Source organism: Bipolaris maydis (genome assembly GCF_028858645.1).
Source record: "Bipolaris maydis strain C4 unplaced genomic scaffold PSV08scaffold_5, whole genome shotgun sequence".
NCBI lineage: Eukaryota > Fungi > Ascomycota > Dothideomycetes > Pleosporales > Pleosporaceae > Bipolaris > Bipolaris maydis.
Window position 1 is genome coordinate 1,397,783 of NW_027093861.1, and position 24,327 is coordinate 1,422,109.

Consider the following 24,327-nt stretch of genomic DNA (forward strand, 5'->3'; position numbering starts at 1 on the left):
AAGTCGATCAGCAGACGACTACGATACCTTAACCCATGAAATACGCCAAGTCTCACAGCTGTGCGACAATTCTATATTTGGTGTTACTTCAAATATGCAATTTCTAGCACAATACACATGCTTCCTGCACAAACACGATGCACGCGTGCTTGTTTGATTCACATAGACATGGATGTATTTGTTTGCACATAGCTCGAGATGAAGGGTGCGTCGGGCTGCTTCTCCGCTTTCCGCCCAGAACCCCAATATGTAGGGCCAATAGCATTGCTACTATTACGTACGTAGTGGCACAACTGCCGACATCATCAATACCGACAAACGCTCTTGCATACTCAGCCAGGAAAGCATATGCGCAGCCTTCCAACGTTGTCACATAAGGCGTACAATAACAATGAATAACTACTCTACGCCAAACGGCGTCAATCACGGCCGCCAAGAATCAGGAATCCAACCTCGGCTGTACTCTATCAACAACCCGCCGTCATTGGAAGACTTCAAGAAGCTAACAACAGAGTCTTCCTCAATTGACTATCCACTTGCAAGCACTACCGAGTCGCACGTGCCGATATATCATCTGCCCGATTATTCATCATTGAGTCCAGAACAACTTGCTGCTCTACAGGACGAATGGTACCACGTCCTGCTTTCAGGCCCCGGTGTCTTTGTCACCAAGAACCTCTACCAAGACATGTCTTTAATTGACGACGTCAACAAAGTCTACTCATCGATAATCGCAGCAGAGAAGCAAGCGTCTAGCCAACGTGGCGACCACTTTGCAGGCGCCGGCGCAAACGACCGCATCTGGAATTCACTATCCAAGCACTGCCTCTCCGATGCGGCCTCGTTTGTAAAATACTATTCTAATCCTTGGCTTCCACTGATATCTGGGGGATGGCTCGGTCCGTATCACCGCTTGACAGCGCAAGTCAATATCGTGAAGCCTGGCGCCAAAGCCCAGATTTCGCACCGAGACTACCACATTGGGTTCCAAGATAGCGAGTCATGCGCAAGATTTCCAAAAGCAGTGCAGGTTGCGTCGCAGTTTCTTACGCTGCAAGGTGCAGTTGCGCACTCGCATATGCCGGACAAGAGTGGCCCGACACGTCTGTTACCGTTCAGTCAGAAGTTTGAGCAAGGGTATATGGCATATCGGATACCTGAGTTCCAAGACTTCTTTTTGGACAACTATGTTGCGCTTCCGTTGGAAAAAGGTGATGGGTTGTTCTTCAATCCTGCGCTGTTCCATGCTGCAGGTCAGAATGACTCTGCAGATATCATGCGCTCGGCCAACCTGCTGCAGATTTCGTCGGCGTTTGGTAAGCCCATGGAATCGATTGATACGTATTCTCTTGTGGAGCGCACTTGGGATGCGCTGTCAAAGATGCATGTGAAGAATGGACTCAGTGACGAGGTTAAGGCGCTTGTCAATGTTGTCGCAGAGGGTTATCCGTTTCCCACGAATCTTGATAGGCGAGTACCAGAGGCTGCGGGTATGGCTCCAACAAGCGAGCAAGATTTACTCTTGAATTGTTTGAAAAACCATACTTCAAAGGAATCTGTGCTAGCTCAGTTACGGAAGATGAAGGAAGATTCGAGAGCGTGAACTGGCATGCATCCATGTGTTGGACAAGCATAGAATCTCATTTGCAATCATCATGATATAGTTGTGTACCTAAGCACAAATGGTAGAATGCTAAGTTGTTGATTGTCAACCATGCCATTCAAATCTGTAGTCACATAGATTCTCACTGGATATTCAAATATAACACATCACATCGCAAAATACAATCATCCCTAACTAAAAGAAAGTGACCCATCAACACCGTCAAACACAACCCCTACCGTTCGCCATACACCTAACATGTCAACCCAATCCAACACTTTCAAAAAACACTCTCAACCCCTACATTACCCTATCTCTATCGACCTCCCCCTCAACATCCACCACTCCATTCTCCTTGTCCCCCAACTGATCACTCCAACCTACCTACCTCGCATACCAAGCCCGATAGAAAGCAAGAATAAACAAACAAATGTCCAACACAACCCCAGACACCCTCTTAAAACTCGCCTCTGAACTCTCCACGCTCGGAACCTCTCTCTCAGCCGCAGGCACCAAACTCGCAGCCGCAGCCGCATGTCTGGAGCAAGAAGCCGCAAATATTGCTCTGGCTAATGCACAGAAGTGGGGGGTAGATGTTCAGGTTCGTTCGTTCGCTCGTTTTTATCGTTGCCTTTCTTTCTCAAGTCAAGACATACATAGCATTAGCGTTTCTGAAGGAACCTTTTGTTGAGAAGTATTGTATCACGAAAGCGAGTTGTTCTGGGGGATTTTTTTTTAATGAGTGTAGAGGGTGGGCAGAAGCAGCTAATAAGTAGTGATTCTAGGTTGCGGTTAGAGCGGGACCGGGAGTGTATCATGCACATGGCCAGGGAAAAGGGGAGGGGCATGAGATTGTTATTAATGGGGTTAAGAAGTGAGTTGTTGTTTTGGGGAGGATGGGAAAAAATAGTTTCGAGAAGGGGAAAATGATGGGAAAATGTGCGACTTGGACAAGTGGGAAGTTTCCATGCTGGATTATCTAGGAGCTATTCTTCACAAGAAGAGTAACTATTGGAACACCTCTTGGTGTTTACTTCGACTCATGTGATCTGGACTACATAATCACAGCTTTAACCATCCACCACAATGCTCTGACCGTGTAAACATTGATCCGCGCTCGGGCACTGAAAACCACTTTGAGTCTAGTGCAAAGTTTTTATCTGATCATCTGATAAGATCCGACGTCGGATGGAATTTCAGCCAATCACACCACATCTTCTGCCCGAACAATCTCCGCTTATCCTTCCAGCCAAACAACTTCACGTAAGCGCACAAGACAAGCGCCTGCTAATGCCACAAAGAGAGCAATTATGGCGTGACTGTAGCTTTCAACCGGCATCTCTTCGGTGCGTTGATGAAGTAATCCATTAAGAAATATGCCTCGGTATACAATCTTTCTTCTTCTGCAAAAGTTACTCAAGAGCACGTGAAACCCAGAGGAGGATTAAGGTAAATTTGGCACGTAATACGTGGAGAGATGTATTCTCCTATTAGTCTATCCTATGATCATTATAGTCTGACCAGTGTTGTAGCAAAACCAAGTAGTGGAAACGAAAAACAGTAAAATGACCGCCCTGCCGTGATTCGTAATCTTTTTTTTTTGCGACTGCTAATCCTCTCACATGGGATATACAGTCAATCATGATGATGACTCTGCAACGACCGATGCCGATAAAACATGGTAAAATGATGGTCGTTGGAATCAAAGATAGAAAAAATGTGAAGCTAGTTCTTGTCACAATCCAGCATAGGATGATCATCGGACTTCTTCATGGGAGTGGAAGACTTTCGGCGTCGCTCTTCTGCTTCTTGAACCAAGCGTGCATATGTACCATCGGAAGGACGAGGCTTAATGGGACCCGGAGCATGTTGTAGAGTAGTGAGGATACTGCTAGCATCCAGCTCCATGGCACTGTACATGCCTGGCTCCATAGTGAACGTGTTCTTTCGAGCATCTTCCTGCGCAAAGGTTGGAGGAACAGGCTTCAGTTGACGCCAATCCATTTGCGTGTCTACTCGCCCAACAAGCAGCTTAAAAGCATCACTGCAGCCAACAGTATCTCCGCGACCCACAGAGCTGCTCATGTCGATACTGGTAGAGGCCTTGGGCTCCATGGTTCCTAGCACGACGCTCCTGGCAGAGTTGCGTCGAGAGTTGGGCGGTGTCGCTTCGCTGCGAAGCTGTGCAACCCTTTGGCACCAGGCGCGCTGCTCGGGGTTCGCTTGACAATCAGCACAGGAACCGGGACCGGTTACAATCACATTTGACTTGGCAGGCTCAGCAGGAGGGGCATTTGAACTGGGCGCCAGCGATGAGGTTGCATCTGCAGCTTCCGAACGCAAGCTTCTGCATATGCAAGACTCTGGCTGGTCTGCGCAAAAACCACAATCGGGAAACTTTGCGTCTTCGGCCGAAGAGAGGAGTACAGCCGGGTCCGCATCACGGGGTTTTTGTTTACTGAACGCAGCTGTAAAGTCTGTCTCGAATTCGCTGTGGTCGCGTGGCTTGTCTTCATCTGGCTCTCCATGGTCGGCGCGAAGGACACCTGTCATGGGGTCGACAGGGCCTTGGAAAGCGGCGTCGTTGGTCATCTCGGCTAGACAGGCGCAATGGTCCTTTGTGCACCGGTCACATCCCAGGTCTGTTGGCTGAGGGCTGGGAACAAGAGCCTGGGCATTGAAGTCGGTATCAAAGGCCCTGCGGAGGGGAGTGTCATGACGGGGGTAGGAGAGAGGCATGGAATGGGGTTGGCCAGCGACGGCCGACAGTCTTTCCTGCATTTGTTTGTAGGCTACTCTCCATTCTTCGACTTCCATGAGTAGCCTTTGATTCTGTTCTTTGAGTTTATCGATTTCACTTCTGAGCATGGAACTCTCTCTCGCGTGGTCAGCATTGGCACTCAAAAGTTGCCTAGAGGCCTGATTTAACGACTCCTGCAGATCCAAGACAGTCCTCTGCTTGCGCTGGCGAAAGTTGCGCTGCGACTGTCGGTTTTGTGCTTTGCGCTTTGACTCTGGCTCCTCGGTGGCAGGCTTGCGGCCGGGCTTGGGGCGTGGTGGGACGACATGGGTCCTGCTGAGCGGGCCCCCGCCAGTCTGGGGAGGGCCAACGGTGGTGTTGGATTCAGGAGACAACGTGGCGACGGAGTCGTGCGCAGGGACTGCGGGGCAGGGGACGAGGGCTGCCAATCTGTCAGTACCAGTACATACCGTCAACTGTGGTGTTGTGCAGCCAACAGCCGCGGCAAACCGCGGGTGGGACAAGGGAAAAGCAATGGACGGGTGTACACTCACTTCGACTGGGTCGGCGGGAATCAGTGTTTTCGACGAACGCGGTGGGCGAGTGAGGCGATGCACCGGGCGAGTGGTAGGCGGTGGGTGAGGCAGCACAGCCAGCGGGTGGATTGATGTAGTTCTCGAGCATCTCGTACCTGATAGCCGCCACCTCTTGTTGGGTAAAGGTCAGGTGCGAATGGTGATGCGCGCTGTTATCAGATGGATATCCTAGTTTATCAGATCGAACCACCAAACCCCGAGTCCCGCCGAGCTCGGAGCGGAACGGGAAAACTTACCGGCTGTCTGAATCAGTGAGCCAAGCTGCACTTCAACACCAGCACCCTGTGCCAGATGAGTGCCGCTGCTTCCCCCACTCTCGTCGAATCCCATCGGCTGCCCAAGCAGCTGTGCATGCAACTCCCAGTCAAGGTCCATGATGATGCTGATGATGCTGATGATTGCGAGTTGCGTCGCTGGATAGTAATGGACTGCCTGAGAGAAGATGCGCATTTGTCAGATGCTGTTCGCTACTTATATACTCTTGGGCTCATTCTATTTTCAGACACCTCCATATTGGGTCGTGACGGACCAAACCACTGTGGTTTTGCAACGACCATGGATCCCACAGCTGGCCCATTTTTTGTGCGGCTCTCGGCCCCAACACGCTGACATTCTCTTCAAAACCTATTTGCTCGGTTCCATAAGAAAAAATTGAAGAAAAAAAATGTATCCATTCCTTATCTATAGGGTGGCGTTCGTCTATATCAGGACCAGCTTCCCTCATGGTAGTCACGAGAGTCACTTCCAATAATGGTCCCCCACCACAAAGTGCTCAATCTATGTACTTGCGTAAGTCTCCGTACTTCTTGGACATACTAACCTTCACCAATCGAATCAGCCACGGAGAACGTTCCACAGTCCTCCCTAGTAGTGCCCAACAACTACCTTGGCAAAGCAGTCTTCTGAAGCAGAGGCCCACCGAAATTCATAGCTATTACCCAAAACCTATATCGTGGTCCCTCAGCTCTCAAGATGCACACCCTCGCCTGGCACTTCGGGACGCTGAACATATGGCTCCACACCAACAGAATTTAGGATAGCAGTCAACTGATGCAAGTCGCGCCACCCCACATCGTAGGCAAAACGACGCCAGACATGCGAAAACACCTTCCCAACTCATCACATTTGCGTTGGGAAACACCACGTGCACATTCAGTCTATCTTTGCAAGTGGGCGATGTGCATGCATCTTCATACTCGGTCAGTGAGGACGAAGCTATACAGCTCCGTTCCGGGCTGGCCATCAACGTCTTTGGATCCAACACATTGTTTGTGGCATACTTGGTGATGGTGAGGCTTCACTTGCAGTCATACTGCTGCGGAGCCTGCCTACCCGATGCATGTGTAAACTTGTGAACAGCTTCTATTTGGTCCAGCATCACGATTTAGTATGTTTGCCTTGGGTCCTCCACATCCATACTCTAGCCTTGTGGACCAACAATTCGTACCTTCATCAGAGGGGCTAACAAGTAGCACCTCCGATGGCCCCAGGCTGAAAGCTCCTCTCTCTCTCTTACCGACAAGTCCCTGAAGCCACAGTGTCTCATTCACACAGTACTGATCTTCCCAAGCGATATCCCGCATTCGGAAGTTGGTTTCCTGCTAAATTGAAACCTTGTGGGCCGGTACACTGGCATACCCACCGTCACTTCAGCCTCATATCCCCAGATTTGACATGGATTCACGGCCGTGACTATCAAATAGATAAATTGAATCATCACTTTCATCTCAACGACCAGCAAAGCCAATCGTATCATCTAGAGCGCCCAACGTGCTGTACACATCCTGAATACTGTGTCTCCAACAAACCCACAATCCATCAGGTCGCCACAATATCCCACCCCACACACTACCCCCTCCCACCACCTAACTATACCCGAGCCTTCCCCAGGTTCAAACATATTGGAGGTGGAGACGATCAAAAACATGACTTTTCATCCACCTTATCTCCAATAGCGAGCCACAAACTGCGAGAGAAGCGGCCCACAATCTCCACAGTTAGGTAACGAATCAAGTCTGATTTGGGAAAGCGAAGCCTAGGCCTTCAACGTCTGGACACATGATCTCCATTCATTCAAAATACGCTAACCAACTTCGAACGGGACAGCCTTGTTTCCTTCTGGCAATCTTGCGGCTCTGACGATGATGTCATGGTAGTGTTGAGGAACGAGAAAATTGGCTGGTTGCGAAGCTTCAGAGTCAGCGCCTGAATATTGCGCCGCACCAGATTTATTACATGGCAATAATTCGTCTATCCAATCCCACGTTGAGCCTCCCTTCATCACCTATTCTCCACCCAACGTCTCAAATAAGACAAATTCGCCTCACTACCAGACAAACACCTCGAAAAACGGGTCCCAAATCTTAGGCACTGGCGCGGAATACAACGCTGTTTCCGTGTCTCCACCTTATCGTCTCTCGAGCATTCATCACGTGCAGCGCCCGTGCAAGAGCCTGTTCTGAGTATCCCTTGCCATCCACCATTTCGCGCTTGAGCGTCGACAGGTTGACTTGCCACCCGATGGGCATACGGCGCCGGAGTTCTTCTTCCACCTTGTTGACCTCATCCATCAGTTCCTTTGAACTCTGTCCTTCGCCCTGATTCACTGCGTCCATGGTAGACGCAAGGAACAGGCGGATTGCTTCGTCGACATGAGACTCATCTGCTATGGGCGAGAGCGATAGCTTGGCTAGAGATTCTGTGATACGGATAATGGCTTCCAGTTGACGCACCGTAATCGGGATGCTAGACCGTTGATTGGCGTTGACTTCGGAAGCGTGCACTTGTCGCCTGATGCTAACGAAGTGGCTCGAGAGTTTCTCCGCTGCTTCGGGCGAAAGACGAGGTGCGCACCGTTGTCGGCAGTAGGTGATGTAGCGCTTCATCTTTTCAATCGGTATCTCAGCTTGTACATTTTCTTCAACACCACGCCCGCCCATTGCGATGCCCATGACGTGCTTTGCTATCCGCTCGTCACGTCCACGGTCATGCTCGTCGCGCACAATGAAAATCATATCGAAACGCGACAGGATGGTGGTTTGGAAATCGATGTTCTCACCAGGTGTCTTCATATCGTCGTAGCGTCCGAAAATCGGGTTGGCGGCCGCCAACACTGACGTTCGCGAGTTGAGAATAGTTGTGATACCTGCCTTGGCAATAGAAATGGTTTGCTGCTCCATGGCTTCGTGGATAGCTACTCGGTCTTCGTCGCGCATCTTGTCGAACTCATCAATACATACCACACCGCCGTCTGCGAGAACCATAGCACCTCCTTCAAGGTAGAACTCGCGCGTGTTGTGATCGCGTTGCACCGAGGCGGTCAAACCAGCTGCTGAGGATCCTTTTCCGGATGTGTAAATGGCGATTGGCGACACTTTCTCGACAAACTTGAGCAACTGCGATTTAGCAGTACCCGGGTCACCAAGAAGAAGCACGTTGATGTCGCCACGAAGCTTCATTCCATCTGGCAGGATCTTCTTTGAACCGCCCATTAGCAAGCAACAAATGGCCTTTTTGATATCCTGGTTTCCGTAGATAGATGGCGCAATGCACCTCGAAAAGACGTCGTAGATGTCTGGTCTGCGGCTCATCTCCAGGAATTCTTGCTCTTCCTCCTCAGTAAAGACGGCATTTCCTTTAGTACCGTGATCGACTTCCGCGTGAATACCAACAGCGCGTATATAAGGATTGCGAATGGCTACAGCAGCGTTTCCTGCACGCTTGGACCCCTTTTGCTGGTAAATTGAAAAGATGCCCATTACGGAGCACCGAGTACCAGGGACAACGCGGTTAGCTAGATACCTGTCCGCAGAAATCATAATGTGACGCGGTAATTCACCGACTGGGACCTTGTCAGGTGCCTCTTGCAGCTTCAGCACCTGCTGATCGATGAACTGGCAGCGCTCATGCATGACATAGTATGGATCCAGCGGACACTGATCACCGACCTCGCCTTCTCCCCTTTTCCTACTGCATGTTCTCGGGAGAGAAACTCCTGAGAAGCCGCCGGCTATAGGTAGAATCTCTTCATGCTGGCAATTGCGGCATCGAATAGCGAGGGCTGTGGCCTTGGAGGAAAGCGTGGATGCACCAATGACGATACCGGGTATGCGTACGAGTTGCGAGACGTTTGTAGCGGTGAGGTCGCGGATGGAAAGCTCTGAAGCGTTGGAGTGGAGGAGCAATTGGTGCTGAGGTAGGGAGATGTTCTTCTGTGAGGGGTAGACGATGCGCTGTGTGCATGTCTTAAGGGCGGCTTCGAACTGGCCAATGTCAATGCCTGCATGTGGAAATAGAGCATGCAACGTACAAGAGGTATAATTTCAGCAGGGTTCTGTCTAAGGTCATGGGCCAGCTCGGGGCTGTAGCTGATGAGATGGGCAACGTCAATATCACAGTAGTATTGCTTCAAGAGCACGTTCTCGCGTATTTGATCTCTGGAGACAGAATCAGTCCCGCACTCGTTACTCCATGGCTGCTTTTGTTGTGTACCTGTAAACGAAGATATTATCCAGGGTAAATTCCATGATAAAGTCTACCAATGCTCGCTGCACGTGTGAGGGCGCAGTGTCATCCTGAGGGCCATCGCCTGCCTGGCTGCCAAAAAGGCTAATGGAAAACGGTGTCTGCCTGTCTGCCATTATTGTCGTGGGTCGTAAGTCGTTATGGTGTTTGTGTGTGGAGGTAGAGAGGGGCAGACAAAGCCGTCGTTAGGGGCGACGCGAATTGTGAAGTCGCGCTCGCGTTCTTGGTCTGAGCGTCCTCCATTTTGCAGCCATCTTGGGCCTAGCGCTCCCCCGCTCTAGCACCTTTTCTATCATGAATATTAGATCTTGAATTTTTGGTTAAACTCTCAATGCTTAAGTTCTAAGCGCAGCTTCGTCAATTGTGGATTTGTCTTCATGCAACTACTCATTATGAAAATTCGACCCATTTGGAACATCTACTCGGCATGCAAGAAGCACTTTAAGACTCGCCAGATCGATATGGGCTATTGATTAGACCTACCAGAAAAAAAATGAGCTCATGTGTGTCATTGCTCATGAATCTTGAAATAAGTGGTTATATACTATCGAGAAATTGGAGTATTATCAAACAATAGCAATTCGTAGCAGGAAGTTATGATTCAGCAACGCAGCAACCTAGTACGCCTTACGAAAATCAAATTCCCTAACATCCCCCGCCTTCGTCTCCAACCTCATCCGACCATTAGAAAACCCTTCAGCCTGTCTAGCAGCGGTTGTGGAATTTCCGCCACCGCCGTACTTCAGCACAACCGGTCCACCAACCCTACTTTCCATCCTCATATGCACCAGCTTTCCATCCGCCCACTCGAGATCAAACACGAACCCCCCTCTTGCCGCGATTCCATTAACAGACCCATCACTCCATTCCTCTGGCAAAACAGGTAGCAGCCATACTTCTCTCACACCCTTGTCATCAACAACATGTGATTGTAACAAGCCTTCGGCAACGCCGCTTACGAATCCCAGATTACCGTCGATCTGGAAAATGCCTTCATTGACATCCATGAGATTGTTAAACACACTCGTGTTGAAGAATTGAAACGTATTCTCCGCAAGCGCAGTCGCATTTTGTAAACGAGCATACCAGTTAATCGTCCACGCGCGCGACCAGCCCGTTCCCGCACCGTTGTGCGATAAGCGGTCCTCGAGCGTAGCAGCCGCGGCGTTGAAGAGCTTAGCGTCGTAGCCTGGGGCGCCGGGAGGAGGGATTTGGGTTCCTGGGTAGAGAGCGTAGAGATGGGAAACGTGGCGATGACCTGGCTCGGCTTGTTCGTAGTCTTGCATCCATTCCTGCAATGTGCCTGGGTAGCGAGTCGAATATCGGTATGGTGGGAGCTTGGCTTGGGTGTCGCGGATGCGTGTTAGGAATGCCGAGTCCACGGTTGAGTTTGAGAGGGTGGCGACGGCGTTGAGGTAGTTTGTGAAGAGCTCGTTGAGGATTTCAACGTCGCATGTGGGTGCGATGTCGAAGTTGTAGGACTTTCCGTCCGGGCCTACGTATGTGTTTTCTGGAGATACGGATGGGTTGGTTACAAGGTACTCGGTTCCATTGGTCTTGTAGGGCTGAAGTGTGTCCAGGTAGAATTCAATGGCTTCGGATACGATGTGTAAATTTGAAGCGAGGAAGCTTTTATCACCCGTGTACCAGTAATGCTCAAGTATGTGAGTGACGAGCCATCCGGAAGATAGTGTCCAGTAAGTGGCGGGTAGATATGTATCCACAGGTGCTGTATCACCCCAAAGATCTGTGTTATGATGGCTCATCCATCCAGATGCATTGTACATAGCTTTAGCCGTGTGTGTGCCATCCTTGCGCATCAGTTCCAGAAGATCAAAGAACGGCTCATGTAGACTAGAGAGACTTGTAACCTCTGCGGGCCAGTAGTTCATCTGGAGATTGATGTTGACAGTGTATTTGGAGCCCCACAATGGGTCAAATTCTTTGTTCCAGATACCCTGAAGGTTCGATGGCAGATTGCCAGCTCGCGAAGAAGAAATGAGAAGATAACGACCATAATTGTAGGCTAATGCGACCAATCCAGGATCATTCGCACCTCTGCGGGTTGCGTTTATTCGTGCATTAGTCGGTAAGCTGCTCGTCCCAAGATCCGGCCCATTCAGATTGAGCACGCTAGCGTTATACAGCGGCGAATAATCCTCAATGTGGCGTCGGCGCAGCTCTTCATAAGTATGTTGGCGGGCTTTTTGTATAGTGCTGTCCACGGCAGCTCTAGTATCGTTGTGGCGATACGAAGTTGCAGCTGCAAGAAACGCCGTGGCCTCAGTAGCATTCTCCACAACGATGAATTCGCCAAGTGTCCTGACATGACCGTCCGACTCAACCGCCAGAGCAGTAGTAAAAACTACTGGATCGATACCGCCAGTGCCGCCTGTCATGTATGTCCACCCATTTTCGTTCCAGTTTTGATCAGAAGCTTCGTTCAAACCGTCCTTGGGCCGATGTACACGTATTTGGAAAGACAGCTTCCCGTTTCCCGTTGCTTTCAGGTGGTGCACAAAAACATCATCTGGTACTGACACGAACATCTCCCGCTCGTACAGAGTATCGTTGACCTTAAACCGTACCCCAGCCAGAGCTGTGTCGAGGTCCAGCCACCGTTCATATGTAGTATTGTCGTATTCACTTGTGCCATCGAAAGAAATCTCCATATCGCCCAGGGTTTGGTAGTTCCTGCATGTCTGCGGAGTGCCCATCATACCCAAATTGGCCAACTTTTGCGCACCGCCAGCATCGCCTCGAGCAAGTAAGTCTCGGACTTCCGAAACTGTTTGGGCACCATTTTGGTTTACCCGATCTCGCCGGCCTCCTGACCATATGGTTTCTTCGTTAAGTTGTATGAGTTCCTGCACCGGTATACCATAAATCATTGCTCCGAGGCGGCCATTGCCAATGGGGAGAGCATCAGTCCAGGTGCTTGATGCGACGGGAGCAGTGTACCAGAGTCGAGTGCTGTTTTCTGCTGCTGCCAATGGCACAAAGCCAACAGCAGTAGCAAGAATTGCCGTGATCAACATTGCAAGGTCCAAAATGTTATGGCCAAATACGGTCCGAATGTATGGGTTTTATAGTTCATGTGACTCCGCCATAGAGTCAAGATATGGTTTGCCAATACCCGACAAGATGGTGATCTATAACCTTCCCACGCCTCATTGATGGACCGCATTTTGCCCGTGTACGTACCAGGTACTGATGATGAACTATGTAGGTTGTCCTTAGCGCAACGTCCCCCGCATTCCACTTTCAGACCTTCGGCGCAGATCATAGGCGTAGTAAGGGTTCTTTTTTGTTGCATCGGGTTACATTCCGGAGTAGTCCCGAGGAACAGTGTTGTATTTAGCCTCGGGGTAAAAGGCTCCATCGTGGTCTTGGATCAATGAACTAATGTACACCCAGCAGCCGGGTTTGCATGGCAGCTACCCATGCTTGACCTTGTTTATTTATCCTGGAGGCATTTACTCACGTTAGGTTCTTCGCCGTTTGTGATTGCTATTTGGGTGAGGTTGATTGTGGCTTTCTGGTAGATTAGACCCCACCTATCATGAGGTGGAACAATCGCTCGCTGTCGTCATGTATTGCACGTTCTGTTTTCATTTCCAACAAGATAGCAATTTTTTCGAGGGGATATACCTTGAGGCGATGATCTACTTGAAGAAGTTGGGGTAATTGGAGAGATTGACGTCACATCAACATGTCACGCCAGCGCCAAATCTGCACCCCACAAGAGCCGACCTTGTCCTTATTTTTGATAGTCAACTATTTGACAGAGGCCTGACACATACAAAATCCAGAACCTTGTTCAGTGCTGAAACGAGGAAGTTTCTCAAAATGTGGTCTGTAATCTCGAATAGTCATAACGACTTGCCTTGACCAACCTGATCGCTATGGTGTCGTGAGCATCCACGGTCGTCTTAAATTTCCCCTTAAATTTCCCCAGCTTTTTTCCGGTCCAGGAGTCAATGAGTATGTATGCAACGTTAGGATCAAGCTCTGGAACCTCCGCGAAGTCGATGATCTTAGTTTGCACCGTGTTCAACGTGTTCATAACAAACACATGCACACCTTTGGATGACAGCCCACTCCAATATTCAGCAGGATGAGTCCGATTCCACGTAAAGTCCGGATTCACGCCCCACTTGTATGGCTTAGCGGCGGGGCCCACTAGTGGATCCTGGTTGAAATCAATGAGCTCTCTGTTGCTTAGGATCCCCAATATCTCCGGCTTGATGTTATGAAGTGGCGTTCCAATGATAAGAGGCGACTTCAGAGCAGCCCACATTGCGAAGTGTGTACGACTCTTCTGGAAGGTCAGCTCGCCATTACCCACTTGGAGCATGTCCCAATCACCATGACCCCAAAAGTCGGTGCCATTGATGAAGAACGATGCGTGGTTCAGAATAGGCATAATGCCCCAGTCTCCATTCTGGAACTCTTCCCATCTAGGCCCGATGTCTCCCCACATTCGCCAACTGTGGCCAGTCTCGTTGCCCCATTGATCAATATGGGCATTTCCCCATGCGCATTGAGAGAACTGTATGGGACGATTGGTAGCAAGCAGTGCATCTCCCATCCTTTTGTAGCGAGTAAAGGTTTTGGAGGACCTCCAATCGTACCCATCTGGTGCTGAAATTACTTCAGTTTCGGCATCATCAACAGTAGTAGGATCAGCCACCCAGTCATCTGGACTCCATCGGTATCTGTCCTGCCATTCTTGAGGGACAAAACAGTTGTCGTACTTCAAGTCTGCTTGTTGTTAGTAGTGTTTCTGACTATCCACGTCGCACCTACAATCAACGCCCCATTCTGCGAACGTCTCTGCATCTAGTCTTTCGTTTCCAAGAGAGCCGGCGTATCCGGCACAGGTTAATGTTCCCGAGTCGCTATAAATCCCGAATCTCAAACCAAGTTTGTGGATCTCATCCGCGGTATGCTTGATGCCCTTGGGAAACTTGCTGTAGTCTGGTCTAATCTTTCCAGTAATATCATCGCGCTGATAATCTTTATCACTCCAGCAGTCATCGATGTTGACATAGCTATAGCCGAGATCCTTCAGGCCAAGGGAGACCATAAGATTGCCTACTTCAACAAAGAGTGTCTCGTTGATGTCGCATCGATACACATTCCAAGAGCTCCATCCCATGGCAGGAAGGCGCCCAATTGGTTCGCCTGGGGAAGATAGGAAGTGCGTCCCAAACAAGGCGAGGTTGATGCGCAGTAACTTTGACGCCGTATCGAACATTTGGAAAAGCTGCCCAACTCTCTTGGTCTTGTAAAAAGACCTATGAGATTGAGGTCATGAACTTGTGTCCGGAACGAATCTCCAGAAATCACATTACCCCGCTGAGTAAGACGCGTAACCTTTCCAGCGTGGGACACAGACCCCATGCTACCTGAGAATTGGTGCTGCGGGCACTTCGTGTCAGCTGCACGATCATCACCTTAATACGAGGGATGCCTCAACTTTCTTGAACGAAAGCAATGGCAGTCGAGCAGCTACAACTACTAGCAAACCGCCTCATTGCCTCGACACTTAACTGTTGGTTATTTTATCGCGTTTCTTTTTTTGGTTCAAGAATCAAAATCAAGAGGTTGGCCACAGAGATTTTGTAGAGTCTACGAGGACGAATGAAGGCATAGCAAGAAGTACCGAGCACCGAGACTAATGTAAATTACGTCACAGGTGGCATTCTACCATGAACCCCTCTCTGGGTGACAAACTAGAACCATCACTGCTGCAACATATCAAAGCATTGAGAGTTTAGTGTTTTTGGCCATGTTGATGGCGGCCATGGTCATGAGAATGATCATGATCATGTTCCTCCTCATCTTGTACCCGCGGCCATTCCGCCCAGTAGCCGTCATCCCACACTTCCTGCAGAGTCTCTTCCTTCTCATCATCATCTAGCTTCTTGTCGAGCATGACCTTTTCCCACTTCTTCATCTCACTGCGACTCAGCAAGCACGAGTCGAGCGCTTTGGTCATACCATCCACATCGAGCTTCTCGCCAATGAAGACCATCTCCTGGCGACGATCTCCCCACTTGCCTTCAAAGTCGTTCTTGATAGCTTTCAAGGTAGCTTCATCAGCGCCCCAGTCTTCTTCAGACACACAGCAGAACCAAGGCATCTCAGATCCGAGTGTCAGCATTGCGCCGGCGGTGCTCCATGAACCCATCTGGTTAGGACGAGTTGCGAGCCAGAAGATGCCTTTGCTACGGTGAAGACCACCGAAGTAAGGGCTGGTTCTTTTGTTCTCCAGAATCTGCTTATCATCAATCGGAGGAGCATCTTCATCATTGCTTTGCTGGTCAGAATCATCGCCAGAGGTACTGGCTTTGCCTGAATCAGATGATTCATCATTTCCGTCTTCTTCGTCCTCGTCATCCACATCTTCTGCTTCATCTTGTAGAAGAATGAACTTGCCCTCGATCAGTCGGTAGAGCTTTAAGGGATCAAAGGGTCTACGAGCACGATAGACGAAAGACCCGATTCCGTACCTTTAGAAAGAGGTAAGCAGTAATCCCAATTATCCTTAGGGATCAACTCACTCTAGTGTTTCTGGTTTGGGCGCAACACGCTTCTTGCCATGAACATCCATCACAGTCATCTCGTGCAAGCTCTTCAGCCATCCAGCACTTGCAACTGCCTCACCAAAGTTGAAGACACCAGTGTTCAGCATCTCACGGACATCCACTTTTGAGTACTTGGCTTCAATAATCTTGGCGTTTGGATTAAGCGACTTGATGTAGGCCTTTACGCGACCCAGAGTTGCAGCATCAGCCCTGTCAATCTTGTTAACAATGATGACATTAGCGAACTCAATCTGATCAGCGAAGAGATCAGAGACGGTGCGCTGATCCTCATCAGGCACCTCCTCTCTCCCAAAGCGGTCCTGCAGGAACTCTGCCGTATCGAACTCTGAAAAGAAGCGAAAAGCATCCACGACAGTGACCATTGCATCAACCGTCGCAATTGTCTTCAATCCACCAATCTTTGCACTTGCAATCAAAGTCAGCAGGTCAAGTCGCAATTGGTCAACTCGGGCTACTCACACTTTGGCAAACACCTCCTTCTCATCTGGTTCCAAGCCCTCGGCATCAAGCATTGCCTCGGTCAACTCGGTAGTAAACGTCTCAGCAACCTGCTGAGGCTCACTGATACCCGAACTCTCAATCACCACATGGTCGAACCCCTGATGGCTCCATGCAAGCCGAGCCAGCTCAACCAGCAAATCGCTTCGAAGCGTGCAGCAGATGCACCCGTTCTCCATCTGTATCATCTTCTCCTTGACACGCACCTCGCCATTGCCCTTCGCCTTGTTGTCGGAGCGCCTGATGATGTTGGCATCGACGTTGACAGAGGCCATGTCGTTCACGATTACGGCGATGCGCAGTCCATGGTCTGCTGATTTGAGAATATGTCGTAGCAGCGTCGTCTTTCCGCTACCCTTTTTTTTTATCGCACTGTAAGCATGGTTCAAAAAGTCTCCCTTGGTCTAAGCAAATACTTACAAGAAAGCCAGAGAGAATGGTGACTGGGAGTGGCTTTTGCTCACTGCCCTGTTTCTTGGGCTTCATGCCCGCTCCGCCCGTCTTTCGGCGCTTTGCTGGTGACATTGAAATTTTCCCCTTTTTCAATTTATCAAGAGTTATTTTTTTTCTTTTGCAAGGTTCTAAGGTGTGTGTTTTTGTTTTCTTGTCTGGAGGATTTTTTTTGTATATCTGCCTTTGTTCGTTGTTTGTGCGTTGGTCCAATTGAGTACCTCGATGGTTAGGTCACATCACCACCAAAGGCACGCATCTTATTCGTCAAGAGCCCAGAAATCATGCTAAAACGCCAACTGCTATGCTCCTTGGAGTATTCCGTGCTCATATTGGGTTTGGACCCGGACGCAGGATTCCAAGCGAGTGGTGGCCATTGGCTCTGGTGTGGTAGAAAGACAAAGTCGGTCCTTGTTGGACTAATCACCTTTGACATTGTCTACTCCAAAGGCCTCAAAAAAACCTGCTCAGATGGTTCTCTACTCCGTTACGTTACTTTGTCTAGTCTTCACTAGGAGACGTGTCTCCACATTCGTCTCGTGTGGGGGGTCCGCAGGAGCGAGTAAAGCCATTGGCTTTACTACTCAAATACATGTATATTCTTTTTCCTTTTTTTGAAAATCCATAGATTCTGGGCTTGAGATTTGATTGAAAGTCGTACATGCACGCAACTTGATCTAAACTTTGCGTATTATCAAGGATAAAGTAAAACCAAATACTCAGGAGAGAAAGACATAGAAAGGTTAGGCGTGCAGATGAAACATAGAGTCATCAAACTTCTATCATGTCAAATTCATATCACGTCAGACAAGCAAATTGCAAAGCAAAAACATTACTTTATTTCAATCATAATCTTCATAAAAAAGGGGAAACCCCCTCCCCCCCATTAACTTGTTACCAAAGCTACGACAACCGCCTGCGATACTTTGCAGTACCATTACCAGCACCAACATCAGTATCCAACACAGCAACACTAAGCTCAGGCATGGCAAAGCGGAACACTCCATCGCCTCCAGCCGTGAGGATAACGTTGGTAGTATTAACAATGTTAACTCCGGTAAAGGGATCGTTGTACATGTACGGATCGCCAACGGAGTTAGTAAGAAGGGTAAGGTTTGCCTTTGCGCCTGCGGCAACACCGTCAAAATGGACGGAAACAGGCACGTCGACGCTGTTGGTAGTGTTGAAGACGGCGCCCTTCCAGACGCGTGCGCCGCCGCGGTTCTCGTCCATGCCGGCGCCCCAGTAGAGTGGGCCGTAGGATGTGTTGGAGGATGTGGGCAGGGTGTGGGAGATGGGGTGGTGGGCGAACAGGCTCCAGCAGTACCATGACACGGATTTGGTAGTGCGTTTTGGATCGGCGTCGAATTGGAGGAGGGTAATGGGCCACTGGAAGCGGTTGTTGTTCTTCAGGACTGGGGCGTAGAACGTGCCGGGGACGCGGTCCGAGTTGCGCTCGTAGCCGATGAGGGAGACAGCTTCGCCAACAGCGCCAATCCACCAGGGGAAGGGGTACAGGCTGCCTTCCCAGCGGATACCGCCGTTGACGTGGGTGGCGGCGACTTCACCGACAATGTGGCCGGCGTCGTTGTCGAAGCGGTTGAATTCGTAGACGAGTTCGTCGGGCTCGCGGTATGGGTGGTAGTCGCCAAGAGCGTCAAAGGGAAGAATCTGGCCGTTCTCCTTGTTGGGGCCGTGGAGGGGAGGTGTGCCGCCCGGATCGCTGGAGGCAGCGGAAGAAATGACAGTGATGTGGGGGTAGGCCTTGCGGATGGCGTTGTAGAACATGGGGAAACGGTAGATGCGGTAAGAGTCCCAGCCACCAGGGAAACCAGCAAGCCAGTCCTCATTGCCAACCTCGACGTAGTTGAGCTCAAAAGGCTCTGGGTGACCGAGCTCGGCGCGGCGAGCACCCCAGGTGGAGTTTGCGGGTCCAGTAACGAATTCAATCTCGTTGAGTGCATCTTCAATGTAGGCATCGAGATCCTGCTGGGGAGTAACACCGCCGTCAAGGGCAAGACCGGCCCAGACACCGAGAACAATCTGGAGATCCATGTCCTCTGCCCACTCAAGATACTCCATGAGACCGAGACCGTGGGTTTGCTGGTATCCCCACACGCCCTGGAAACCAGGACGGTAGCGGAGAGGACCAAGAGAATCCTTCCAGTCCCACCACGAATCGTTTCGGAGACCCTCGAGCATGTTGCCACCAGGGAAACGAAGGAAGTGGGGGTTCATGTCGGCCAGAGCCTCTGCAAGATCGATACGAAGACCATTCTTGCGGCCCTTGTAGGTAGGCGGGAAAAGGGAGATGAGGTTGAAGTCGAGTGCGCGTGCTGCGGCACCGTCAAAAGTGATGGCGAGGGTGTTGTTGGAGTTGGGAGCAGCCTTTTCTGGGACGAGCTCAAAAGTGTGCTCAGTCCAGTCATCGGCAACACTCTCGGAAGGGATTTCGACCGAGGCAAATACTTCGTCTGTGAGATTGGATTGAAGAGATGCGGTAAAGACACCGTCGTATGCTCCCTTGACCCAGAAGGATCCAGTGTAGGTCTGTGGACGGACGTCCATACCCCAGTAACCGTCGTTCCTGAAACCGATGACACCAGCGCCGGAAGTGCCATTGCCGACTGATACGCGCATCGAGGCTGGGAGCTGCTTGGAAAGCGGCTGGTCCAAGAACTGAATGCTGAGGCCAGCATTGTTGATGGGGAAGTAGTGGGCGGTGGATACGCTGTAGTTCTTGCTGAATTGAAAGGCACGGTTTTGAATCAATTCGGCATAGATTCCACCATCACCAGAGTTGTTGATGTCCTGAAGCACCAATCAGTATGAGCAGTGGCAGGGGGGAATCAAGCACAAATACCTCGTGGAGGAAGCCATATCCATAGGGATGTCCATGCTTGCCGGTCTGGTTGCCGCCAGAGGAATGCACGACAATGTCTGCCGCGAGCGCAGTAGTAGCGCAGGCAGCAGCGACGAAGCCCTTGAGAAGCACCATCTTCGCGATCAGAAGACTGGCAGATTGCTGGCCGTGGCAGTGGGAAAGTTGACTGCCGCAGCAGCATGTTCATCTTATAGTCGGCCGCCAGAGAGCCGGGGTAAAGTGAGCATTTCCCGGAACATGGGCGTGGTCAGGGAGGCTGGCCCTTGGCGACAGGATGAATGTAGGCCGATCTTCATGGCGGCCTTGGGGTACAGTGCAGTCGTCATGACATTTTCCGGCTGCATGGCGTGTATGCACGAGCGGCTGGAGAATTGGCGGGCGGTTATTGGAGGATGTGGGGGTTCGCCAACGGAAGAAATGGATGAAGTCGAGTGCTAGTTCCTGGCGATCCATGTCGGCGGATGCAGCGCCCCCTCTTGAGTGACGCGACCCCTCTTGGCTGGCAGCATGCACCGGCGGCGTCCAGGACGTGCAGTCTGCGCACTGCTGGGCTGGCAGCAACGGGCGATTGGCCATGGGCTCGATGGAGGTGCGCACGATGAGGCTGAGCCAAGAGGATGTGCTGTGTGCATCCAAGCAAGTAAGAAGCGCGGGGGCAAGGGTGTCTCCGCATGCCGAGGCCAACGGGGCGGAGAGAAACTGGGGAGCAAGAAAGAGCTGGGCTTTCTCCTCTGCCTCCGCCCCCGCTGGCCGGACCGTCGCCGGTTAAAATGCTTCTTTAGTGCTAGCCACAAGACCGTTGCCGAGTGCTCAAGAAGGTTTGGCGCCCAGAGCCCTCCTCTTGCTTGGAGCTTAGGAACGCTGCTATGCCCTGGAGTTGCGGCTTGCTCGGGGCAACATGGTCCGTAGTAGTAACCGGAAGAAAAAAATGCCCTCTCGTACTAGGGTCGTGCTAACGAGGGCCTTGGTACAGTAAAAAGGCTACAACACCAATGTCGCGCTTGTGAAGAGGACATGAACTCATGAGACACACACACACACACACTGTCAAAGTGCGTGCAATGTTGGATTTACCCCAGGTATCCACTAAATCCAAACGCCAATGCGCAACCCCAATACCCGTATTCACAATTAACTTCTTGAAAACACAATGTCCTGCCCTCATTACCATTCCCATTCCCATCCTTGGATGACATGCGTATACCGTCATCGGAACGGGTTCGCCTCTTGTGCACTGTCTCGCTTGGTCGCGCTCTCCTTCTCAACATACACTGCTGTGCCGCTCACACTGACGACGATACATCCAAGTACCTCGCTCTCCCTGGTTTCTAGTCCAACCACGGCGTTGGCGCCTTTGTTCATTGCTTCGTTGATAAGCCGCTCGACTGCCTGGTCGCGGGCCTGGTATATGATGCTCGTTATCGTCTTCGCCTCTCCCCAGCTGCTGCTGAAGTTGGAGGCAATATTCTTGATGAAAGACTTGCTGTCTTTGCGCGTTACCGACGTCGTGCCGTGTACTGCGCCGACGACGCTAATGATGCGGTAGCCGGCCAATGTTGGCGATGTCGATGTAAGGAGAGCCTGAGTGCGACTTTGAGGTGCTTCGGCTTCTGATGTGAGCGGTGCTGGAGACGCGACGTGTGGTGCCGCGGCTTTGGAGTGAGGGTGCCAACTTGGCAACCGGTTTGGTGGAACCATCATGGTCGATCGACGGTTTGTCAACATGTTGGCTGGTTTGATATGTATCTGTGTGGGAACAGTGCAATTGAAACGAGTGCTAACCGACAACAGTAGACGGCAATGCAGATGTAGAGTGAGTGAATGAACAAAACTGGGCTGTGGGCCATGGGACGCGACCATCAACGAATATATCTGCACGCATCCTCCCGTCTACATCGCGATACTGATCGGCTTGCGAAACGTTCTAAACTCGTGCCTTGGCTCGCGGGCTCCTGGGGGCTCACCTTCCGCACGTCTAAGCCACCGTGATAGAAACCAACCCGGCCCAGGATGCCTTGCAACAGACATTTTGCCTACAGCGGAAATTGGCACCGCCTCTAGCGAGCACAATCAGACAGGAAACACGCGGAGTCGTGTTCCGCTCTCTACGTCACATTGTAGTTTTGGTAGGTAGAGTCGAGATGCTGAAACGCCGAGTGTCGCGGCCCTGGCTCTGAGGTTTTAGGGCCATCGCTGATACATGGATGACACTTCTAACACGCCCTGTCATCTGTTGCAACTCGACCACATGGCAACAAAGATTCGCTGAGCTGCCGCCGAGATAGCAGCGACGCCCACGTGGAGCGTATCAGACGGGCTGTAGCAATTGCTGGTGAAAATTCAGTTCACGAAACGGTGTCAAGGCACTGCATGTCATTCTGCACACCACTGCCCTTGGAACAAGAAGGAAGACTGGCCAAGAGAGACAAGACTCATTGCAAAGCAATTCTTATCACCTTGGTATTTATGCGACCATCATCTCTCGGCAATGACAACGAGCCGCCGGCCGTGAGTTTGCCATGATGCATGTTGTACTTTTCTCATTTCATCTCTGCTACTCATGCAGTTATGCTGCTGCATACACACGCTTCCCCCCAAACCAGGTCTCGCTTACTCTGGCTTTGAGCAGATCCTCTCCTTTCCATTCCATATCCACCACACACAAATCAGCCATTTTGCCAACCTCCAGGCTGCCCAAACGGTCCTCGGAGAAAAACGAGTAAGCTGCGCCTTGAGTGGCCGCAGTTACCGCCTGTGCCAACTCGAGCTTGAAATGCTCATTGACAGGTGGGTCGCCTTCATCTGCTTGACGAGCCGACTTGCGAGTTGTTGCAATGTACAGGTTGGGGAGTGGCGCATATGGTGCAGTAGGCGTGTCAGAGCCTATCGCCAGAGTCGCCCCATGATGCGCAAACTCGGAATACGCGAAAGCCCGCTTCACACGTTCAGGGCCTAATAGCTTTGGCCAAGCACGGAGGATGGCCGGATCAGAGTGCACAGGTTGGATGCTTGCCGTGATGCCCACTTCACCAAGCCGCTTCGCATCTTCGGGCGCAGTGAGCTCGAGGTGCTCGATGCGATGTCGCTGGCCGGGCTTGCCATACTTTCCCAGGACTTCGACAGCATTGTGGATAGCTTGGTCTCCGATGGCATGCAGTGCACACTGCAGTCCGTGTTCGGTCGCTCTCTTGACAACGGGTTCCAACATTTCAGGGGTCCAGATTGGGCCTTCGAAATGCCCATTTGAAGTGTACGGTTCTGACAGTGCAGCAGTACACGCATCAATGACGCCATCGCAGATGATCTTGATGCCAACAATCTTCAGATCTGGGCTGGTTTCACTGTTGTATTCTTGGCTCAGTTTGATAGCTCGATCGACTTGTCGTAGTCGATGCTCCTCGCCATCGCCAGGCAGAATGCACCAATGCGCTGCAAATCGAAGCGGCAGTCCCTCGGCAGACTTCAATGCGAGGATACTCTCCCAGGCGGGCTCATCCATGGCCATGTCTATGCATCCTGTAACCCCAGCTGCATGGTACGCGTTGATTGCAGCCCTAAGAGCGTTCATCTTATCCTCCAATGGCGTGGCTTTTGCAAGATATGGCCACACAATCAATATCACACACGCTTCGCTCAAGAGACCTGACGCATTTCCCTGCTCGTCTCGTTCAATGGCGCCGCCTGCCGGATTCTCCATATCCTGAACGCCCATCTCTCTCAACGCTGCACTGTTGCACCAGCACGAATGCAGATCTTTGGCGTCGATATATATCGGTCTCGGGTCCAGATCGTCCAACATGCTGGCTTTGGCCAGATTGTCGGTAGTCGATTGCATCCATCCTTTGCACAGAATGCGCGGTTTATCCGGGTTGGCTTTTGCATATTCTGAGATGAGCCGCCGAATATCCTCCAAATTCTTGGCATCATCCAAATCAACCTTGTCCAGCGATTGACCCAGCATTAGGAAATGCATATGGGCGTCGATGAACCCAGACAGAACATGTTTACCCCCAAGATCATGAACGGTTGCGCCAGCATCACGGTGTGATTGGACTTCCTTTGCATCTGGGCTACCAATGAAGCTAATCTTATCATCTCGGATGATTATAGTCGAATTGGAGAGAACTTGCTGTTCAGCTGCTCCAGCATTGAAGCAGCGTCCATTCGTAAGAATGGTAGTATTCGAAGAGGTAGCCATGAGTAGGATGCGGGGTATTGACAGATTTCTCGTTGCATGCGAGGGGAACTAGTATATGTACCATGGAGGTTCACGTGTACGGACGAGTCTTAGATCCGATCAATCGCCGATACCGGTACCCCACATTTCGACTCCAAGTCTGTCTCCCCGTTATCAGCTGTATTACTCCACACTGTGATACTGTAAACTTTGGAGACTGTGGCAGTGTACGATCACCAGG

The 24,327-nt window shown here is 50.9% G+C and overlaps 8 protein-coding genes across 8 annotated transcripts; 1 reads left to right on the forward strand and 7 right to left on the reverse strand.

The window, feature by feature from the left end:
* Positions 1–391: 391 nt before the first annotated feature.
* Positions 392–1,693, forward strand: PSV08DRAFT_200248 (uncharacterized protein; the record flags this gene model as incomplete). Its single annotated transcript, XM_014226599.2, has 1 exon — positions 392–1,693. One exon carries the CDS (start codon positions 392–394, stop codon positions 1,601–1,603), a length of 1,212 nt encoding a protein of 403 aa, XP_014082074.1. The 3' UTR covers positions 1,604–1,693.
* Positions 1,694–3,060: 1,367 nt separating this feature from the next.
* On the reverse strand, positions 3,061–5,314 carry PSV08DRAFT_388562 (uncharacterized protein; the record flags this gene model as incomplete). The annotated part of the gene is made up of 3 exons (XM_014226597.2): positions 3,061–4,785; positions 4,898–5,107; positions 5,215–5,314. The coding sequence occupies 3 exons, from the start codon at positions 5,312–5,314 to the stop codon at positions 3,329–3,331; spliced, it is 1,767 nt and encodes a 588-aa protein (XP_014082072.2). The 3' UTR covers positions 3,061–3,328.
* A 1,988-nt stretch (positions 5,315–7,302) lies between these two features.
* On the reverse strand, positions 7,303–9,614 carry PSV08DRAFT_220988 (MCM2/3/5 family-domain-containing protein; the record flags this gene model as incomplete). Its single annotated transcript, XM_014226595.1, has 3 exons — positions 9,431–9,614; positions 9,249–9,375; positions 7,303–9,201 (listed from the first exon to the last, which is right to left on the reverse strand). Exons 1-3 carry the CDS (start codon positions 9,577–9,579, stop codon positions 7,303–7,305), a joined length of 2,175 nt encoding a protein of 724 aa, XP_014082070.1. The 5' UTR covers positions 9,580–9,614.
* Positions 9,615–10,080: 466 nt separating this feature from the next.
* Positions 10,081–12,501, reverse strand: PSV08DRAFT_388565 (glycoside hydrolase; the record flags this gene model as incomplete). Its single annotated transcript, XM_014226594.1, has 1 exon — positions 10,081–12,501. The coding sequence occupies one exon, from the start codon at positions 12,499–12,501 to the stop codon at positions 10,081–10,083; it is 2,421 nt and encodes an 806-aa protein (XP_014082069.1).
* Positions 12,502–13,307: 806 nt separating this feature from the next.
* Positions 13,308–14,624, reverse strand: PSV08DRAFT_176878 (glycoside hydrolase; the record flags this gene model as incomplete). The annotated part of the gene is made up of 2 exons (XM_014226593.1): positions 13,308–14,227; positions 14,273–14,624. The coding sequence occupies 2 exons, from the start codon at positions 14,622–14,624 to the stop codon at positions 13,308–13,310; spliced, it is 1,272 nt and encodes a 423-aa protein (XP_014082068.1).
* A 618-nt stretch (positions 14,625–15,242) lies between these two features.
* On the reverse strand, positions 15,243–17,303 carry PSV08DRAFT_220999 (CobW/HypB/UreG, nucleotide-binding domain-containing protein; the record flags this gene model as incomplete). The annotated part of the gene is made up of 4 exons (XM_014226592.2): positions 16,996–17,303; positions 16,537–16,931; positions 16,033–16,482; positions 15,243–15,981 (listed from the first exon to the last, which is right to left on the reverse strand). The coding sequence occupies exons 1-4, from the start codon at positions 17,098–17,100 to the stop codon at positions 15,243–15,245; spliced, it is 1,689 nt and encodes a 562-aa protein (XP_014082067.1). The 5' UTR covers positions 17,101–17,303.
* A 542-nt stretch (positions 17,304–17,845) lies between these two features.
* On the reverse strand, positions 17,846–20,023 carry PSV08DRAFT_200266 (glycoside hydrolase; the record flags this gene model as incomplete). Its single annotated transcript, XM_014226591.1, has 2 exons — positions 17,846–19,836; positions 19,889–20,023. The coding sequence occupies 2 exons, from the start codon at positions 20,021–20,023 to the stop codon at positions 17,929–17,931; spliced, it is 2,043 nt and encodes a 680-aa protein (XP_014082066.1). The 3' UTR covers positions 17,846–17,928.
* Positions 20,024–20,951: 928 nt separating this feature from the next.
* PSV08DRAFT_409014 (amidohydrolase family protein) lies at positions 20,952–24,240 on the reverse strand. The gene is made up of 3 exons (XM_014226589.2): positions 22,496–24,240; positions 21,906–21,966; positions 20,952–21,686 (listed from the first exon to the last, which is right to left on the reverse strand). The coding sequence occupies exons 1-3, from the start codon at positions 24,105–24,107 to the stop codon at positions 21,116–21,118; spliced, it is 2,244 nt and encodes a 747-aa protein (XP_014082064.2). The 5' UTR covers positions 24,108–24,240; the 3' UTR covers positions 20,952–21,115.
* Between the last annotated feature and the right edge of the window lie 87 nt (positions 24,241–24,327).

Coding starts and splice junctions, on each gene's coding strand:
- PSV08DRAFT_409014 (XM_014226589.2), bottom strand. CDS start 24,107: ATGGCTACCTCTTCGAATACTACCATTCTTACGAATGGACGCTGCTTC. Junction 21,967..22,495: donor GACCTGGTTTGGGGGGAAGC/GTGTGTATGCAG, acceptor TGTGCTCGCTAG/AGGCGGTGCCAATTTCCGCT. Junction 21,687..21,905: donor AGGCATCCTGGGCCGGGTTG/GTTTCTATCACG, acceptor GTTGTCGGTTAG/CACTCGTTTCAATTGCACTG.